At 46.0% G+C, this 21,527-nt stretch overlaps 1 protein-coding gene across 1 annotated transcript in view; it reads right to left on the reverse strand.

Moving 5' to 3' along the window:
* The window catches only part of CCNF (cyclin F), a 136,668-nt gene extending 124,836 nt beyond the window's left edge, over nucleotides 1–11,832 (reverse strand). The window contains exons 1-2 of the mRNA XM_086941284.1: nucleotides 11,634–11,832; nucleotides 5,899–6,053 (exon numbers count right to left, since the gene is read on the reverse strand). Coding sequence (XP_086797410.1) covers nucleotides 5,899–6,053; nucleotides 11,634–11,646 — 168 coding nt within the window. The 5' untranslated portion in view covers nucleotides 11,647–11,832. The remainder of the gene's footprint in view (nucleotides 1–5,898; nucleotides 6,054–11,633) is intronic.
* Nucleotides 11,833–21,527: the final 9,695 nt, after the last annotated feature.

Raw genomic sequence — 21,527 nt, forward strand, 5'->3', positions numbered from 1 at the left:
GAATGTATGATGGGTCCTTGGAGGAGTGCTTGTACTTCTTCTCCGTTCTCGGAGTGACTGACTTGCAAGTTGCAGGCTCCTTGAAAGTCTCTCCCCCCTGTGCCTTGATGCTTTCGAGCATGGGTAGATACTGGCTCCTAGTTTGTGTTGGTATAAGTGTTTCCAGAAGGAAATGCGCCTTAGGCTTTTCCTCGTTGAGTTTCACCCTGAAGGCTGTTGCTGCATTTCTGATGACTACATTGTATATTCAATGTCATCAGGCGACGAGGGCCTCGTCGGATACTAGTCGACGCCTTCCTCTGGACTTTCGGTGTTGAGGTCCTACCACTCCAGGTCCTGTCTCTCCGAGGATGCCAAACGAGTGTCGTCCTCTGGTCATCGCCTACCTCCTCCTCGGAGTTGGGGGCTTCCTCCTCTGGATCTTCGTGATTCTGGGGTTTCCGACGCTCTTTCGACGTCGTATTCTTCCTCGTCTATCTCGACGAGCAATGGCTTTGGTTTAGACGGCATTACAAAGCTCTTTATCATTTCGTCGAATTCTCTCTTTCGCTGCAGGATGTTCTCCATCACGGCCTCAAACCGTCTCTTCTTCTCCATTTGGGCGGCCTGTTCGGCGTCAAATGGTTCTGCCGTTCTCTTCGGTGGACACGTCTGCGTCGAGATGGGCTTCGGGTCCATTTCTTTCGGCGTTGAACGTTCTCGTTCGGGGACGCTTTGACGACCACCTCCGCTGTTCGCCGGTGTTCGGCGCTTTGGAGTCCTTCTCGGAGGATCCACTGGCCCTGGGTGCAGCCGCGCAGGCCAAAGTTTTGGCGCTGGTGCTTTCGAGGTCTTGCCCTCGTGTTTGAGAGTCTGGTTCAGACTGTCGAGAGTCTTTTGGGGCTTTAGGGGCCGTCGAGTCTCCTACCTTTTTAGGAGTCTTCTTATCGGTCTCTACGTCCGTGTAGCCGTCGTCTTCTCCGGCGACGTGGTCTTCCTCGTTGGTCGAGCCCCAGGTCTCAAAGGGACGGTGGCTGGCCCTTGCCCTGCACGCTAAAGTCAGCTCTTCCCTGGCGCTCTCCAACCCGGAGAGTCTTCGGCGTGAAGGCGGAGTAGTCGTTGCAGTGCTCTCGTGGTCGACCGGAAGGCAGAGCTTGCAAACCGGGTGCTGGTCATTCTGCGCGTACTTGTGGTGGCAGTTACGGCAGAATTTAAACGGAGTGTTGTCCATGTCTTGCGTTCAGGGGCCCCCCTGAGCGCGCATTCTCCGTCGGGCATCGAAGTTCTTCTTTTCCTTCATCGTCCCCTTCGATGGTGTAGTCTCTCGTCGTCTTCACAATCCTCTTTGTCCAATAACTTGCTTTTTGGCTTCTTCTTTTCTCCAAAACTCTGGAGCCCGCTCAGGAACAATCCAGACCCAACAGCGGAAAAAAGAATCTGAAGATGGCGCCCAAGGGTGGGAACTTCTGCAGGAAGCGTGCCGACGTCACAGGAAGGACACCAAAAGGTGGGATCTCAACGCCCACCTGGGCTACAAAAAAACAAAAAACAAAGAAAAGACTACGATTCCAGACCCAACCACTAGACCGCGGGATAATGTACAGCATGGTGAATCCAGAAAGATTCACGCTGCAAAACTATTGGCTTTGTCGGTGTTTTAAGCCATGATGCACAGCTGAAAGCTTTTTAAAAAGCGCCTACTAAGTCATAGCGAAATAATTTGTATTGCTGGCTGGAGGGAGGTGTGTAACTGGAAGGTGTATTTGACTCACCCACTTCATTGCCAGCAATTATAAAACGGACAGACCATAATTATGCAGAAAATGGAGTGGCTGCAAAATTGCATAATTCCAATAGCCCTGATCTTATTATGCACTCACGTGCCCTTGCCTCATTTTTCTTGCCCCTCTCCTCTCTCTCTCATTGACTGCCACAGTCAAGACGCAGACAGACCCACAAGGAATAGGGGGTGGACTTGCTATGTAATACTTGAAGCTACTCCGGACTTTGTGCCAGCAGAGTGTTGGGGGTTTCAGGCACCTGCATTGGACTGAATCATTCTTCCCTAACCAAATTAAAGTAGTAGCTTTAACACAAACTTGTGTGTAGTGCAAATAAAGTTTAGACCCATCCCGCTGAAAAGGTGAAACTACAAATCCCAGAATGCAAAGTCCCATTACTGGGTGAAGAGGTCTCAGTGTAACGAGCGATCACTTTGCAGCCAGGGCTATTTCCTTTCTGACACGGATACTCGGCCATGTTACAAGAACCAGAATTCTAAGTTTAACCCGTTTTATGCTCATGACGGAGCCTCTCCGTCATGAGCCTCGGTTGAGCTGTGCTCATGATGGAGCGATTCCGTCACAGCCCGCTCGGCGCTCCTGCGCGGCGTGAAGTTCGCGCCTGCGCTGAACGTTCCATTGAGCGGGGCGGGCCATGACGGAACCGCTCCGTCACGAGCACAGCTCAACCGCGGCTCGTGACGGAGCGGCTCCGTCACGAGCGCCGCTCGGCCCCCCGCCCCCTTAGTAATGCAATAAGTGTAGTATATATATCAATTAGATATATGAATATTACAAATAACAGTGGCTTTTAATTTTTTTTAAAAATAATTAATACTTAAATAAAAGTGTCAGGATTGTACTTGTCCTTTAGTGACGTAGGATAACCAATCTAGCAATGCCCAATTCAATTGCAAATCTTACATGTCTTGTTCGTGCACATAAAAATGAATCATGCAGCAGCGCCAGGCAGTCAGCTTTCAAACAGCCCCATACCTAAAGCCAGTACACGTCAAGTTTCGTGCTTTCACACAGATATGCACCATATTACTGTTTTGTTCCGCACCTCTCCAATGTCTGAAATCATGACAAAATTTAGCCCTGCATAGTTTCTCTGGCGACCAGAGCCAGCGGCGGACAGTCTTCAAAAAGCGATATTTAAGCAAGCTTCACTGAACCCTTTGCCGTAATCTGCTAGTCTGGTTTCCCACCCTCCTTCACGCCCTATCATTTTTTTCATATCTAACTTGATAATTAATTTAAGGAGGACAGGTTTGCAGGATGTGGGAGGTTGCGCCTCTCCACAGAACTGCAAATAGTTTCCCTGGTGTCAGTTATTGAATCTTTTGGCTTTGTTCTTCGTATAATAAATACAATAATTCATGCTACTCGTCGAAAAGCGCTTCAACGCCTCGTCAGGAGTTGTAGGAGCTATATAAATACAATTACAATATTTTTGTGCCTACAAAACCACTCACAAATGACGCTCTGCGCGTTTTGCGGCGGTTGCTTTTTATTATTTTTTCGATTTTGTGTCTGTACACCTGGTTGGGCCTAACTGTAATAAATGCCAAACATGTCCCTGGCCAGGCGGCCCCACCCCCTTCCTTTACCCCATGTCAGATGATGTTTCTACGGAATCTCTTAAGTTGCCTGGTCCCACCCGAATACAACATTAAGTTGCACCAAAACACCACATTTTTTAAATAGGAAAACACATACAAAGAAAGCTTTTTTTTGCAAACTACAACGGCAAGCATTTGGTAACGACATCCCCTGTCCGAGCGGGCTTCTGTCAAATGATCAGAGGTCGATGTGACTGCAGATCTTTTGACTGGGGGAGTGTGTGACATTGATCCACATTCAGTCCATCACTTGTTGTTTTTGCAATTGCCGCCCTAAGTGCGCTGGGGATGCCCAGACGTGGGTCCCAGGCACTCCACACCCCTTGGAGTCAAGCTAGCCGGGCTGATGAGAGGTGTTACCTCGAAACCGGTCCGGTCCTCGGATGCTTGATTCCGTTCTGGGAAGGACATGGCTTTTGTAGTTCGGACTGGACTGTTCCCATGGGGCAACAGGGTCAGAGCTGATTTGCATATCGCCATTGTCTAACCCAGGGTGGTGTGGAGTGCAAAAAAACGATGGATTTGGGCCCAGATCTTTTGACTGGGGGAGTGTGTGACATTGATCCACATTAAGTCCATCACTTGTTGTTTTTTTAAGTTAAACCCAGGCTCATGGCTGAGAGACAAAATGCACGTTTTAAAAGCATAATAAAGGCAATTTAGACACACCCGGCATCCAGCAGTCCACGGGTGCAAGGAATTCAGAACACCTCCCTGGCAGGTCTGTAAGGTGCGCCCCTACAGACATGTCTGTGAGTCTGCCTGCCTGTGCGCATAGATGTGTTCCTGCGTCTTGTTTATCTTCGCAACACAGGGCAGCGGATACTGTGAATGTGCATCTTTTATGAGTTGAGCAGATCTGAATATTTGAAGGTATTCGCTGTCCCTAGCAGTAAAGGCTGTAAAAAAGTGGGGTGTGCATAAAAAGGATGCCTGCATTTACATGAGGAGACATGATTGTGTTCGGCAAGCTGCCTGGACTGGAGCCTGAACACGGTGTCCTTCCGGGGCTGTGCCACACGCGGCCGCATCGAGGAGGTGGTGGTGAGCGACGAGTGCAGCGGCCGGCAGCTGGGCAAGGGTGTGTGTGCGCACGCGTCTGTGTGAACAACACGCCGGAATCGGAGTGCGTGTTCACGCGCGCGACCTGATCCAATTCCGGCATGCGCGTGCCCATCTCTTGTCTCCCATAGCTCCTTGTAAGGGGAGCTGACGGCAAGGGCGAGACCTAAAAATTACACGATACAATCAATGGTTTGACAGCTGCATATCAAAAAATGCATGTTCGGAGCACGTGATGTAAAAGGTGAACTGTGAAAAACAATAGTCAACAGTGGGAGACTAAGAAGAATTGAACTGGTTGTATTTATGTGCTTTCGGCCCACAGTCCAAAACCTAGCTGCCTCACACAATTTGACGAGTAATAATTTAAAAACAGGAACTTAAAAATGCTGTCTACTCTAAAAACAAAGTATATCACAACAGTCAGTTAAAAAAAAAAAAAACAGATCTGCGAAAAAGGGGCTAGGATCTTGAAGCCAGATCATCAGCTGACGTTTTCCGGATTTATTTTATCCAAGTTATTTTTGTAGAGGGAAAAAAAGTGGCGCCAACAAGAGCCAGTCCTGCTTTACTCCTGATGTGTTTAGTTTTTTTTTTTAGGATATGCTCTTTTTGGCGAAGTCTCACCTAGAAGGAGGTACAGCATTTGAATTAGTGTCAAAAGTCCAGGTTTTTATACCACCATACACAATTTTTCCCATAGACTTTCTTAAAACCCGATCAAAAGGGGGATGAGCAGTATAAGAATGCCACATACAGGAGCATTTTTGTTATTGTGCTGGACTTATGGATTAAATGTAAAAAGGTGAAGACCTGATCTATCATGGACAGTCCTTCTCTGAAGGCTCTGTGTATTGGTGAAAGGATGTTTTCATTAGTGACCCTCAAGTACGGGGCTGGCAATACCCGTTTGGAAAATATTTTAGTCTGTATCAATTAGTCTTATCGGTCTGTAGGACTTTGGATCTCATCTCTATGTCCCTTCTTATATAATGGTACAACAATGTTGTTTAACCAGGAATGAGGGCAGCTGTGAGTCACTGCAAGTGACCCACAAGAAAACTTCTGCAAGTATTTCAGCCCACCGCTGTAAGTCAGCTAGACAAGTCTCCAATGGGATCATATTAAGGCTTGGAACCTTTTCCTTGTGGAGACCTTGAGACAAGGAAGAGAGGAATTGCTAGTGAAATATTAGTACACAACTGCAGGCATTGCTGCAGGAGCGCAACCAGGAAAGTTTGTTTTTTTATCAAGAATTTTATGTAGATAAAGAATAAAGTGTACAAGGACACCAATTTGAATTGGGGCTAATTCGAGCACTGAAGGAGAATCTACAGAGTAGTAGCTACTTTGACCCCGGAGTGCAACAATTCTAACAATTACTATACCAAAACACAGTTTTAAAGTTATCAATGTGCAGAAAGATAACTCAACGCAAACTGACTACTTACAGCTCTCACAGAGAGGATATCTTCGGCGGGAAGACATTTTAATATGTACAAAAGTACATCTTCAGGAAGGCTCAGCAAAGTCACCAATCGCGGTCTTTTCCGTAGTCGACGCTTCAATGGCAGTGAAAAGCATTTTGAGCATCTACAGTGCAGCACTGCAAGAGAAAAAAGTACCGGTAGGTAAAACACACAGACTGAACCCTCCAAATTGTCACAAAGCTGTGGCCTAAAATAGTACGGCAGAGTGGCACCGCAGTACTAGGACTGTCACAAATATTGCAATGTGTGCAAATTTTACTAACTGCCTGTTAACACAGTGCAATTCTTATTTGGGGGGGGGGGGGGGGATTTTTGGGGTTCGGGGGGTAATTGGATTTACATATGATAACCAAATAGTACTTTAAGTTATAAAAAAAACTAGGAATTCACTTGTACTTATTTATAGCTGGGGCCCCAAGTTAACTATAACTTGCACCATAGGCATAACATCATTGATAATATCACTGCAACATCAGCAGTTAAATTGTTGATAAGGACACTGCATGGCGGGGGCGCGAGTTATAGTTACTTGAGAGAACTATAACTGGTTAATTTCAGTCGTTTTAATTGTTTAAAATGGAACAATGTTACTTTAAACTTTGTTTTTTCAATATATATATATATATATATATATATATATATATATATATATATATATATATATATATATATATATACAAATTCCCAAATACAGACCGGACAACAGAAGGCTTAGTGTAAATTTCTGTACCTCTTTATTGTTACTCGCTGTGTGCGCTATATAAGTCGCAATACATTTACATTTATCCTCTGCCTTGCTCACAACAAGGACAGTCAAAAAATGAGCAACACATCACAAAATATTTCTTTCCTTGAGGCATAATTCAGCAATATCTGTGTTAAATTTGATGGTGATTTGTCAAACACCCCCAACCCGAGGAGGCTTATACCAAAATAAACGCCCTGGACATAGTAACCATTAAAACCTGTGGCGTATACATTTGTTGGTCTATTTTATACCTTGTGTAGGGAATCGAGAGGTACCCCTTGAAACACCAAGGGAAATAGGGTTATACAACCGAGAAAGGGAGGATTCCCCTGGGGACGAACTCAGTACAGATTGTAATACCAACCTTACAATGTCACAAATACATACAACAAAAGCAAGGAAATACTTAAAAATACACCATGAAAAAAACTTAAAAACACAGTGAAGGGTTTAGGTGAGATCAGCTAAACCCTTCACTGTGTTTTTAAGTTTTTTCATAATAAATGCAGGCGTTAGCCCTCCCTTTGCCATGGATGGGGTCATGGGATCCCTATCATGTGTCACTTAGGAAGACTGCATGCACCAGATGTGACCACAGGATCTGGGTCAGGGGTTATTGGGTACACGCTTATGGCCACGCCCTGTTTTCCTCTCACGTGGGCAGGTATATTGGAACAAATGGGAGCACCTCTCAGGAAACTATGCAAAGAAGGCCACAACATCACCAGAAGTCAAAAATGTTTGTTTCATGCGCCTTTATTTTTTACAAATCAAACATATAAATGAATGGCAGTGCTTCTCTGGCTAAGAGGCGTCTTCACCCTTTTCAGTGTCTGCAAAAATCTTCACCAATGAGCAATTTTAAAGGACAGACAATGTTAGCTATGCACTATCCTCTGATGAACTGTCGACTCCTATTACGACTGACAGCATGAGAGACGTGTGTGGTGAGGGTAGGCCGGTCCAACGCATAGATTTTCGAAGGGCTGTACCTACTTTTAGGCAGAATGTTCACAGATCTCCCACCTCTAAAAAGACTTTCAGGCATTCGCCAGAGAAAGTGTTAATTTCTACCAGTACTGCAATAAACAGTGGAAAGTCTGCCATGGGCCATGTGAACTCAGTTTTTAAAAACAATTAAACTCTGCCGCTGTGCACCCCCTTGCCAAGGCAGTATGAGGTTCCCGCTGCATATGACTGCAGGTGCAAGAAAAGCCCCAGAGTGGCTCCGGGGTACGGGGTCAGGTCTTGGCGCATGCACCTGTTTGAGTTGAGGCGGCAGGTGCCATGTGCACCTTGGATGCCCAGAGCCATACGGCAGAGGGGCACAGCTTCCAACCCCCTTTAGGAGACTCCAGTGCCGGCCCAGTAGCTCTTTGGCTGTCCAGGTAACCTGACCACTAATAATTATATTTTACACGTCTGCTAAAGTGCCTCTTGTTTATGCATTCCAAAGAAGTTGGCACATGGTCCCGTACCAGGTTTCCTTCTACACACAGACAGCTCTCGGTGACTCGCAGAGGGGCCTCAGCACCCAAGGCAGCTCTCGCGCACACCCCTGCCACCTGTGCTCCTCCGGCAGCGCTGACAGCTGCAACATGCTTAACCCCTTCCATGCTCATGTCGAGCTCAGCTCGTCATGAGGCACACTGGAGCTGTGCTCATGACAAGGTGAGCTTGTCATGAAATGCTGCTTTTCAAGGTTTTTCAGCACAGGACGGGAAAAGCCATAGCATGGAAGGTGTTAATGAACGGGGGTCCCGGGCTGCTTGGCACCCTGAGCACACACCGAGCCTAACCACGCGCCTGCCATATGCCTGTGTAATCCCCTGTAAACATGTGCGCGCTCTGCACGCTTCCAACAGGTATGCAGCCTTAGGTACTCCCTGGGCTTGCCAGCGCCAGCACTACTTCTGAGACACGCAGGAGAGGAGATGGCGTGTGCATGGGGGTGCCATGCCCTCTCCAGGGTGAACAAGGTCACAGCGCGAGCACTGGGGCTGCCATGTCAGGGCTCTGTAGCATTAGCTCCAGAAAAAATTATGTTACTCCAGCTTCCTCCGCTCTGTGCAAAGGAGGCATGACTTCTGGAGCATTGCGGCACACGTGCAAAAAAGCAAATGCACCTGTTCCGCTGCCTTCCCTTTCCAATTATGTGCAACAAGCAATTTACAGACCCGCCTGTCAAACAAGCTAAATATTGTTAGGCAAGGGAGCCTCAATTCAAGTCAGTCTTAGTCAACGTCACTAAGCAAGTTTTATATGAAGACAAACAAGCGCTGAAACAAGCGCTGAAACAAGCGCTGCACCGCGGTCGCTAAATGTAATTGCTGAGAGAGAGTGGGAGCAGGAGGTGAGCCCGCAAGTGGTGTGTGCGCAGTCTGCTCATTTTCAAGCACTGCATTTGTGCTTGTGGCACGCCCCTAACTCCTGCAAGGTGGATACCGCCACAAGCACAAGTGTGTGCTTGAAAATTAGCAGAGCGACGGCTAAAGGTCACCTTATGCAGAGCTTGCGCTCTGCGTGGGCGAGACCTAAAAAAGTCTCCCGTATGACATATCTATATACTTTTTTCTGGAAAGCTAAACTACGTCTTTTGAAGAAAGGCCATACAGCTGCTGAGCGCTCTAATATTAGGGTCACTGGATTTATGTGGCAGAGGAAGACCAAATTATGCACCAAAGTTGCCAAAACAAATGTGGCAATAAAAGGCAAATAAAGTAGCACATTTTGTGATAGCTACAGTAAGTCTGGAAAAAGGATTCTGCTCATTAGTACCAGTTTAACACCAAAATAAAGCAATAGAAATTTGAGTAGTCAACGTTTGCAAAAGGCACTATGCGGCAACACAACCTGTAGCCATGGTTTTAAGTAACTTGATCAGTTTGTGCCAGAAACTATTCTATTAAAATCTGCAAATGATGAGGCAAATTGTGGTAAACCCATAATTATGATGGAAAACACTTCAAGTAAGTTGCCTTGCATATTATGGAACAAATATTTTACAAAACCGATTTGGGTATAACAGGCTATCAAGTAGCCCAATAGTACTCCAGTAAGAAGAAAAAAAAAATCAGAACAGGTTAGTGTCCACTCTTGCTTTTAACCCAGGATTGACATGTGGCTTACAACAGCACTAACCACAAAAAACACACATGCTTAAGACAACACGGACAAAAACAGCTTGTGCACATCATATATTCAGATATCACCGAGCTCAAAATAGCACTTACTCCATGAGCCACACACGCTCAAAAGAATTAATATGCATTCACCAAAATCCAAACTAAACTTATATAAAATATATATATTATACACACACTTTAAAAACACATACTTCTCTGGTTTAGTGAAGATGACAGCACACCATTATCAAAAGTCGAACCTTGTCTTGTCAAAGTTCAGATATCAGGTTCTCGAGTCCAACATATAAAATGGTTCTAAATCCATATTACACCCCCGGGTGTTATATATATATATATATATACACATACATATATATAGATATATCGTATTATGACCTATTGAAAAATGTACCCAACAAAAAGAATAAAAAGTTGGTTACGAACAGGTACTTAAAGTTAATGATCAATTAACTGTGGTAATTTGTAGATATTACTGGACAAATAAGGATTGGGGACAGGAAGAGAGTTATCAAATTGTAGCATAAGGCTACAAAAGTTTCAGTGCATAGTCTACGGAAATGCTAGGTAGTAAACCACTATTCAAGAATCGTTTTCAGTCTAATAAAAAGTTTACTTTAAATGGAAACAAATATTAACCAGTTTGAAGATAAGGTGAGGGAGACATACACCAGTACAACGGTCCACTGTCTTTTAAATACCCACTTACACCCATCCGGGCGTAGGTGTGGCTCCAACTGCTGAACGCATTATTTTCTAGAGTAAAGGGCATGCCGAATAACATGCAAATGTTTTACTCACGGGGCGGGACATTAGATTTAGCACCCTGTTTACTTTCAAATTGATCATATATCCCACAAATCAAGCCTGTAAAAATCCATCGAAAATATGCTGCTTTTAAGTTTCAAAGGGCTGGAGCTGTGGAATTAACTCAATCAATTGGCAACTTTGTACGCAAGAGAGCCTGTGAATTTCCCCGCCTAGTTATCAGAAACATCTGTAGATCGGGATTAAAGAGTACTGCAAACGAGCAGTGGCACCAGTCTGGAGCGTGAGAGAAAGACCGCTGAGCGCTTTAAACTGCATTACAGGAAGTAGTCAGAAGAGCCGGTGGGATTTAAACCAATGGATGCACATGGTGTTTAGAATGTAGTGGGAGAACAGGGATGTTCAGCAGGTTTCAGTTTTTTTCTATTGGACATACACTTGGAGACATCTACCCCCTACGGTTGATCAGTCAAGTGATCAATATTCACGGGTGGAAAAAAGGGCCCAGTTGGAAAGCTTTTCGCTAAAGCCATTTAAATTAGAACCACTGTATACGGAAATGTTGAACGTTAGAGATACGCATGGACCAAGGGAAGAGCCTATATATAACACAGCTAGAGAATCAAGATTAAGGACCCAAGAAAATGTTATATATATATATATATATATATATATATATATATATATATATATAGTACAGACAACTTTTTGGGGGATCAGGTGGTCTAAAGCATCTAAGGGCTGCAGATGCCAATATCATATATTGAAACTATAGTAGACCACATAAATACAGCGGTACCTTCTGTTAAAACGGCAGTAGTCCATATTAGTGTACAATACTGTTAAGACATACGCTTTGACACCTTCCAATTTAAACAAAACAAGTATTTATACGCGTGTGTAGATGGACGAAAAAATGCCAATTACCATAAATATGTAAAAAGGATAAAGAGATTTTTTTTTTTTTAAGAAGTTGGAACTGTGTGAGAATGCCATGGATATATTAAAGCTAAGGGACACGCGCTGTCTAGACTCACCGCCTGATTTCATGATGTGGGTCACTCGTACTGGAGTATGCTTCACAGGTAAATAAACGTAGTGCTCAATGAACCGTAGGGACCGCGGCGGCTAGCGCTCGCAGGGACAACCGCGTCCACACACGGGTAGGATACAGCGGCTCTAGTCTCCAGAGCGCGGACCGTGCACCCATAGTGCACGCCCCCTCCGCGCGTGACCAACGGCAGTCCTCGGAGCCGCCTTCTCACAGGTCAAAGGGGGAGCTAAGCGCGCGAGTACGCCCACCGATAGGAGACTTTTTCAAACTTCTCTCAGACACCAATTGGGCCAAACTGCATTTGCACCGCCTATTTTTTTCACCGCCAAAGCGAGGTTTGACACGCATGAAGACCACCGGAATGAAAGCAGACTAAATTGAGTGTGCCAAATTTTCCGCACAACCCGCTTTTCTGTAATCCGTGTCTTCGATATGAATTTGGCTCTAAACAGGACTAGGAGTGGAAATGTACCTATGCAAGTCCCCTTTTCACGTCAGAATCGCAAATGGGCGGTGGCGAGTCAGCCATGGGGCGTGGCTTCGGGAAGTAGGTGAAGTGAGGATGGTGGAATGCTTTGGAGCGCTCTGACGCCATTGGATGCCGCCGGATGCGATTTCGAACCACGCAGGTTTGCCATTGGATGAAGGTGGGACCTACGAACAAGCGGTGCTTCTTAAAGCACGCCCATACGGGAAGTGCTGCACGCTGGTAGTGGTACACACGGTGTAGGGAACTGGTGAAGGATCGCGAAAGAAACAAAATTTGACAGTCCAATGGGTTATGTTACATCAGCTAACCTACCCCACCATTTTGTTAGGTTAGAATGCGTAGCTGCAGTTTCTATGTGTTTTGTGTGCCTAAGTTGCTTGGGCACTTGACATCACTGCATGATGTTCCACGGGTGGTGAAGTGGCATATATGTCAACAGTTTCGAACAGGAAAGTGGGAGATTTCAAAACCAAATCGGGTGAATGCATTTTCCCTCAATGACATGTATTGAAGCAGAGGCAATTTAAGGTGAGAGCAAGCTAAAGTAGTCATTTTTGTCTTTAAAAATCGAGTCTCCCGCCTGAATCACGTCTCTTGGCATGTATGCTCTTACGTCTTCCTTACCTCATATGGTAATAGAGACTACTGTACCCCAATTATTTACATTTTTTAAAATTTAATGCAATTTTATATAGTGCAGTCTTCACCCAAAGGTTTCAGAGAGCTTTACAATAGAACCAAGTACGTTACATGAGGAAATGTACATACTTGCACGTTACAGATACAAACGAGATAGATGAATAAGTAAAATAAAACAATAGATGGCAGTCACACAAAAAACAAAAACACAATAGGATTAGGATCGTACTGGCAAAGATTACATATTTACAACATTGTAAGAACTTCCTTGAGGGACATGAGAGGGGATGTATTAATTCTGGAAGTGTCTTTGGAAGAGAAGAGATTTAAAGTCAGTTTTGAAAGTTCGGGTAGAGGTGGTGGTACGGAGTACTGGAGGAAGCGAGTTCCAGATTCTGACCGCATTGCCTGATCAGGATTGAGCCATTGATCTTTCCCTTTTCAAGGATGGGGGGCTCAAGCAGTAATTTTTCCGCATTCCATGATGGTCTAGAGCCTCCAGAGATTTTAAGTTTATTTGCCAGGTATCGAGGGGAGGAAGTGTGCAAGGTTTTGTGGGAGATACAGTCAGTCTTGTAGATTGATCTTGATTTGATGGGAAGCCATTGGAGAGAAATATGCATGGGTGTGATGTGGTCTCTTCTTTTGGCCCCAAAGACAAAACGAGCCGCTGAATGGAGAACTGATTTCAGAGGGGAAACATGAGATTTGGGGAGGCCAGTAAGCAGAGCATTGCAATAGTCCAATGTAGCGAAAACCAGAGAATCTATGCCCAGTGCATGCACATACTGGGATCATACAGCGAGCAAAACGGGTATCATGGGGGTAGCACAGTGTTGTAATGATGTCATGTGGTGTGAGCCCATCTGCTTTGTAACGCACTACATTCCAATGTCCCCTATTGGCATCCTATGTCACGCCATCCCAAATATTCCTCAGCTGACGGTTACAGTTGTGAGTGTACAGAGTTGCCGATTAGCCAGCGCCTCACTAGGATGTGTCTGGGGCTTTACCTTATTAAACTTCTTTTCTTTATACTTACAACTATGTGTTATCTCTACAAATTGGCGGCAAGCGGAGCACAGCCCCGGGAACCTTTCGAAGGAATGAACCCGCATAAAGAGCAAACATACTAACACATTGAGTTTGCTGATAGGCAGCGAGGTATCCTCTGCGCACGGTTCTGTGTTTTTAGTATTTGAAGCTAAAGAATTGCAGAACTGCATCAAAGAGAACACAAACAGCAAAATACATTTTCTTATATAAGATCAAGTTTCAAATCATTAGTCTATATATGTCATTACATTTTAAATCATTAGTCCATATACATCATTAATATCAGATGTTCCTTCTGGTCTTTATTTCATAATCCATACTCTCAAGAAGACTTGTTTATACACAATTCAGTTATTTGATGACACAGATGTTTAGTCTATAGGACAATACCCTTAGACTTCCTCAGGGCTGTAAGAATGAAAATGAGTACAACGCTAGGTTGTTAAACAAGGGGAGTGCAGTTACTAGAGAGGGGATGAGAGAGGAAGGGGAAAAGACAAAAGTTTTGTCTTTTCCCCTTCCCCTTCCCCTCTCATCCCCTCTCTAGGAGCTGCACTCCCCTTGTTTAACACGTTCTCCTCGGAGCCACATGTGCAGGACCTGTTTAAGGATTGGCTCCCGGTTCAACCCCTCTCTCTCTCTCAATACAACGCCAAGTTACAATTTACCATATATATAAACCTATGTTAGGCCTAACGTCCACCATTAGAAAAAAAAAAGAACAGAAGCAGAAAATACAAGAGACACCCAGTGTATCATACCAAACCTAAGCAACTAAAGCCTTATTGCCCTTGCTAAACAATAACATTTTAATCACCCAACGGCACAAATACTATTGCACCTTAAGATGAAAGAATCCCAATCACCAAAGTGATTATGCAAAACTTCAAGAAATCAAGAATTAAGTTCTGAGGAAATTACACATCTGTGACTAACATGCCTATACCACCATAATCCAATTTGTGCTGCATGTGAAAACGGACTAACCTTGAACTGTTCTCAAAATTGGAGATTCTCGCAAAATCTTCCCTTGACAGCAGTAAGAACAATATCTCAAAGTACCAGGAGAAACAAAACCTGTATCAGAATCGAACCCACTGCCTACTGCAAGAATTGTCTTATCAGTAAAATCCAACATTAGCTAACTGTATTAATATCATGGGATGCACTCACCAGAATCCAATTACTATAGTAAGCGATGATAACATACTCAATGATCGCAATAGATTTCTCCTTAACACATATCTAGAACACCTCTATCGGTGCAGGGCCGGGTGACACTGCTAAAGATGGTGGCTTTGCCCAGGTTGCTCTACTACTTTCGCACATTGCCGGTGTGGGTCCCCCAGCGGGTCTTTAGAGAATTGAGAACGATGATTATTGATTTTCTCTGGGGTCATGGGAGGCGTAGGGTGGCACTGAATACACTGATGAGACCCAAGCTTGAGGCAGGGATGGCGGTCCCCGATTTTGAGTTATATTACCTTGCGGCAAAGTTACAGATACTAACCCAAAACATTGCTAGAGAATTTAGAGAACCAGACCAAGACAGAGGGAAAGGCATTAAAAGACATACCCTAGCATATATAATTAAGCAACAGAAATTAGAGTTGAGAGGCTTGACCATGGAGGAGTGGTCTCTGCGGATGTGTTGGCATAGAAGCTTGAAAAGAGCGAAGGCGGCGCGCCCATATGCGCCGGAGATTCCTCTGGGGATGCTGACAGCGCTGCCACATGGAGGAGACTGGTCTCCTTTATTGGAGTGGGAGGATCTGGGCCTTCAGGTGGTGGGAGACTTGTATATTGATGGGGTGTTGGTCCACTTTAGAGCACTTCAAGATCAATTTGGCCTCCCGGATGGGAGCTACCTGTTACATGCGGCGGTAGTAGCGGCGATGCAGAAACACTGGAGAGGGGGGTTGGCAGAACCCAGCACGACTATGGCCTGTCAATATGTAGTAATGGCTGCGGGTACAATTAAGGCGGTTACATGCCTCCACTCTAGAATGCTGCATGAGGGGCTGGAACCGCTTACAGCCCTGAAAGAGAAATGGGAGGAGAGCATAGGGAAACCCATACCGGACACAGTTTGGGGACATATTTTGAAGAGACCATGGAAGGGATGCAGAATTGCCCGCTTTCAGCAAGTGCATTTCTTTGTACTACACAGGGCTTATTCGACCCCGGGAAAGATAAGAAGGTACTTCCGGGTACAGGATGCAGCATGCCCGCAATATATACTTCCTATGGCAAGAGCTATCTAAACAGTATTCACTGCTATTATTCCTATAGCCAAAGCTATCCATATAGTGTTCACGGCTATTATTATGCCTCTACATTATTACGGGGATGTCACTGTAAATCACGGCATGTGAAACAAAAGAAGAACCCTGACCGTAATTCAGATATTTAGATAATTTAAAATATCCCATTTCTACTGAGTACTCGACTAAAAGGCTACCAGCAATCTCTGACTATATATAAGTTAAGCAATAGCGTATAAATCAACAAATTAAATTTTTTAAAGGAGACAAGAAATTAGGGGAGAACAATGAAAAGAGGAGGGAAAGAGGAAAATATATATGTATAACACAAATTCACCCTTGAACCTTATACATGTTACTAATATTGAACTTCCCAATCATTTTGTACATTATAGTAATATTTCATTATAAGTATATACAGTGGGGGTCGTGGCTTGGATGCCGAGGGAACAGGCAGCGTAAGCCCGGAGCTCCGCGCCCGATCCCCGTAATTATCCTGTTAAAGGCCCGAATTCCGTCGTGTGCAGGGTTCTCAGAGCACCAGATGGACTCGGAACAGCAGCGGACCCCCAGGCACGGATTTTCAGGCTTCTCTAGCGGTACATCGGCCCGGCAGAAGAACAAAGGAACACTGAGCGCGTTGGCTCAAAATGGCGGACGGGAGCCGGAGGGGATAGAGGCTAAAGGAGCGCGGCGATCCCCCGGCGACGACTCGGGGAGGAAGAGGTGCCGCTCAGGTTCGCCTGGACTCCTGCGGACACGGACAGCGGAGCCGTTCATTCCTGCAGGCTGGGGCGTTCTTGGTCACTGAAGGACTGCGGCTACGGAGAGCAAGATGGCCAGTGTATCATACCAAACCTAAGCAACTAAAGCCTTATTGCCCTTGCTAAACAATAACATTTTAATCACCCAACGGCACAAATACTATTGCACCTTAAGATGAAAGAATCCCAATCACCAAAGTGATTATGCAAAACTTCAAGAAATCAAGAATTAAGTTCTGAGGAAATTACACATCTGTGACTAACATGCCTATACCACCATAATCCAATTTGTGCTGCATGTGAAAACGGACTAACCTTGAACTGTTCTCAAAATTGGAGATTCTCGCAAAATCTTCCCTTGACAGCAGTAAGAACAATATCTCAAAGTACCAGGAGAAACAAAACCTGTATCAGAATCGAACCCACTGCCTACTGCAAGAATTGTCTTATCAGTAAAATCCAACATTAGCTAACTGTATTAATATCATGGGATGCACTCACCAGAATCCAATTACTATAGTAAGCGATGATAACATACTCAATGATCGCAATAGATTTCTCCTTAACACATATCTAGAACACCTCTATCGGTGCAGGGCCGGGTGACACTGCTAAAGATGGTGGCTTTGCCCAGGTTGCTCTACTACTTTCGCACATTGCCGGTGTGGGTCCCCCAGCGGGTCTTTAGAGAATTGAGAACGATGATTATTGATTTTCTCTGGGGTCATGGGAGGCGTAGGGTGGCACTGAATACACTGATGAGACCCAAGCTTGAGGCAGGGATGGCGGTCCCCGATTTTGAGTTATATTACCTTGCGGCAAAGTTACAGATACTAACCCAAAACATTGCTAGAGAATTTAGAGAACCAGACCAAGACAGAGGGAAAGGCATTAAAAGACATACCCTAGCATATATAATTAAGCAACAGAAATTAGAGTTGAGAGGCTTGACCATGGAGGAGTGGTCTCTGCGGATGTGTTGGCATAGAAGCTTGAAAAGAGCGAAGGCGGCGCGCCCATATGCGCCGGAGATTCCTCTGGGGATGCTGACAGCGCTGCCACATGGAGGAGACTGGTCTCCTTTATTGGAGTGGGAGGATCTGGGCCTTCAGGTGGTGGGAGACTTGTATATTGATGGGGTGTTGGTCCACTTTAGAGCACTTCAAGATCAATTTGGCCTCCCGGATGGGAGCTACCTGTTACATGCGGCGGTAGTAGCGGCGATGCAGAAACACTGGAGAGGGGGGTTGGCAGAACCCAGCACGACTATGGCCTGTCAATATGTAGTAATGGCTGCGGGTACAATTAAGGCAGTTACATGCCTCCACTCTAGAATGCTGCATGAGGGGCTGGAACCGCTTACAGCCCTGAAAGAGAAATGGGAGGAGAGCATAGGGAAACCCATACCGGACACAGTTTGGGGACATATTTTGAAGAGACCATGGAAGGGATGCAGAATTGCCCGCTTTCAGCAAGTGCATTTCTTTGTACTACACAGGGCTTATTCGACCCCGGGAAAGATAAGAAGGTACTTCCGGGTACAGGATGCAGCATGCCCGCAATATATACTTCCTATGGCAAGAGCTATCTAAACAGTATTCACTGCTATTATTCCTATAGCCAAAGCTATCCATATAGTGTTCACGGCTATTATTATGCCTCTACATTATTACGGGGATGTCACTGTAAATCACGGCATGTGAAACAAAAGAAGAACCCTGACCGTAATTCAGATATTTAGATAATTTAAAATATCCCATTTCTACTGAGTACTCGACTAAAAGGCTACCAGCAATCTCTGACTATATATAAGTTAAGCAATAGCGTATAAATCAACAAATTAAATTTTTTAAAGGAGACAAGAAATTAGGGGAGAACAATGAAAAGAGGAGGGAAAGAGGAAAATATATATGTATAACACAAATTCACCCTTGAACCTTATACATGTTACTAATATTGAACTTCCCAATCATTTTGTACTTTATAGTAATATTTCATTATAAGTATATACAGTGGGGGTCGTGGCTTGGATGCCGAGGGAACAGGCAGCGTAAGCCCGGAGCTCCGCGCCCGATCCCCGTAATTATCCTGTTAAAGGCCCGAATTCCGTCGTGTGCAGGGTTCTCAGAGCACCAGATGGACTCGGAACAGCAGCGGACCCCCAGGCACGGATTTTCAGGCTTCTCTAGCGGTACATCGGCCCGGCAGAAGAACAAAGGAACACTGAGCGCGTTGGCTCAAAATGGCGGACGGGAGCCGGAGGGGATAGAGGCTAAAGGAGCGCGGCGATCCCCCGGCGACGACTCGGGGAGGAAGAGGTGCCGCTCAGGTTCGCCTGGACTCCTGCGGACACGGACAGCGGAGCCGTTCATTCCTGCAGGCTGGGGCGTTCTTGGTCACTGAAGGACTGCGGCTACGGAGAGCAAGATGGCGGCCGACCCGGGACTCGGCAGCCGGCCATAATCCTGTGAGTAGCAGCGGAGTGGAGAGGTGTCAGGCGCGCTGAGCGACGGAGAGCCCCGCTCCGAGCTTCACTGCGGGACGAGCGGCGAACTGGACCTTCAGGGGTTAAATCCCTTGGATAAGAGAGGCTGGGGCTAGATGAGCTCGAAGGGGCCACGCATGGACGAAGAGCAGCAGGCGATGGCCGGGTGACCGGGGGCCTTTCCTGGCACGCTGTGGAGACGAGAGTACGGCACCTGGGCTGCGCCTCTGGTGGAGCCGGGTCTGTGAGCGCTGTACGAGCCGATTGCGGGGAGAATCCAGCGGAGGAACCTGGGACCCGGTGGATGTGGGGCTTGGCTGCCGGCGGCGCTGGCTGCGTTGGTGCGACCTGAGGTGGGCGCCCTGGGCGGAACTGAGACGGGTGCTGCAGGGCTAGCTGTGGAGTCCTGAGATAGCCCTAGGATAGCGCCGAGGGGTCCCGAATCTCACTACCAGCTGGACCTGGGCTGCAGCGGTGCTGGAGGGCCCAGGAAACAGCGGAGCATAGAGAGGAGGATAAGAGCACGAACCCGGGCGCTATGACGACCGGAGGCCCCGCGAGCAGTGCGCGAGGCGAGGAGAGCGCAGGGGATTGAACGGTCCTCTGAGGCCTGGGAGAGCGGCCACTAGAAAGGAAGACTGTCGACCTGATCGGTATACTGGGGCTGGCCGGGTCCGAGAGAGAACAACCCTGTGGACCTGATGTGGAACTGACCCATTGGAACGGGAAGCCGAGACAGCGCAGCGCTTGAAAACTGTTGGGATTTTGGCGCTAACTGACGCCTGCGATCTGCGGCCTGAAGAGTGTTGGAGGCAACCCGAGATCTGGCACACGCCACTCTCTAAACCTGAAGAGTGAATCCGCTCGATCCCAGTATCCGAAAGAGAGCGGGGAGGAAGCTCCCCCTCCCCTCTGCGTTAGCGAAGCAGGCGCTGCCAGCTGACACACAGCTCAGAATGGGGAAGCCCAAGGGGAAAGTGGAGGAGGCTGCGAGCTCTGAGGCATCGGATGGCACGACACAGGGCCCTGCGGACCTACAGCAGCTACAAGCTTGTATCTTGGAAGCTATCAAGGCCACGAAAGAAGCGCTGCAGCAAGATATAGCCCGGGTGGCGACGGGGCTGGGGCTTCTGCGGGCCGATCATGATAAACTGAAAGACAGGGTTAAAAGTACAGAAGACACCCTGCAAGAGATATTGCCTGAGCACAAATCTATGGAAGGGCGGCTGGCAGATGCGCTTGATCGTATACAGGCACTGGAGAGGAGAGCGGAAGATGCGGAAAACCGTGGCAGGCGCAACAACGTGCGCTTGGTGGGCCTTCCGGAGAAAAAGGAAGGTGATGACATGGTGGGATACCCAGAAAACTGGCTGAAGACGGAATTAGCGCCGGAGGGTCTTTCGCCTTTTTTCACGTCGGAGCAGGCGCATCGGGTCTCAGCTAGACCCCCCAGACCGGACCAGCCACCCCGACCTGTGGTAATAAAACTGTTACATCACAAAGACAGAGACTGGTTGTTGCAGAGGGCCAGAGACATGGGCCCTTTCCAAGTGGACAACAGTAAAGTAACTCTTTTTCCTGACTATATGTTCGAGACCCAAAAACTGCGTGCCTCCTTCCTGTCACTTAAGCAGGAACTACGAGCCGAGGGCATAACATACTCGCCAAGTAAGTCTAGAGAAAATCCCTGGAATAGTAGTAGAGATTACAGCGAGTAGGGGACAGATGTTCTTTTTATGTCCACAGGACCCGTAGGTCTACTGTGAGGGGACACACCAAATACCAAAGTATGACGTTTACAATCTTTTATTAAAAATGAAAGTCTAGTATTAAAATTTCAGAAAGAAATCAATCAATTCTTCTGAAAACATACAATTCTTTTGAGAAAAATACAATGTCAACAAAGTAAATTACATTTCATACTAAAAATTTGTTAAAAAGACACATAAATAACATATTCTGAATTTAAAAAGAAAGTCATATAAGGATCTAGACATGAAACATATACAACACAGTACAGAAATAGCAATAACGCAGAATACACAGAACAAAAAAAAAACCTACTAGTAACACTTGCTCGAATATTGTATCAACTGATCTATGGGATTCAATAGCCTTACTAGGTTTGCATTGTTATACCACAATTGTTAGGTTTTGTATACAGTTGGTATCTTCTAGG

Source organism: Lissotriton vulgaris, chromosome 10 (assembly GCF_964263255.1).
Source record: "Lissotriton vulgaris chromosome 10, aLisVul1.2, whole genome shotgun sequence".
Lineage (NCBI taxonomy): Eukaryota > Metazoa > Chordata > Amphibia > Caudata > Salamandridae > Lissotriton > Lissotriton vulgaris.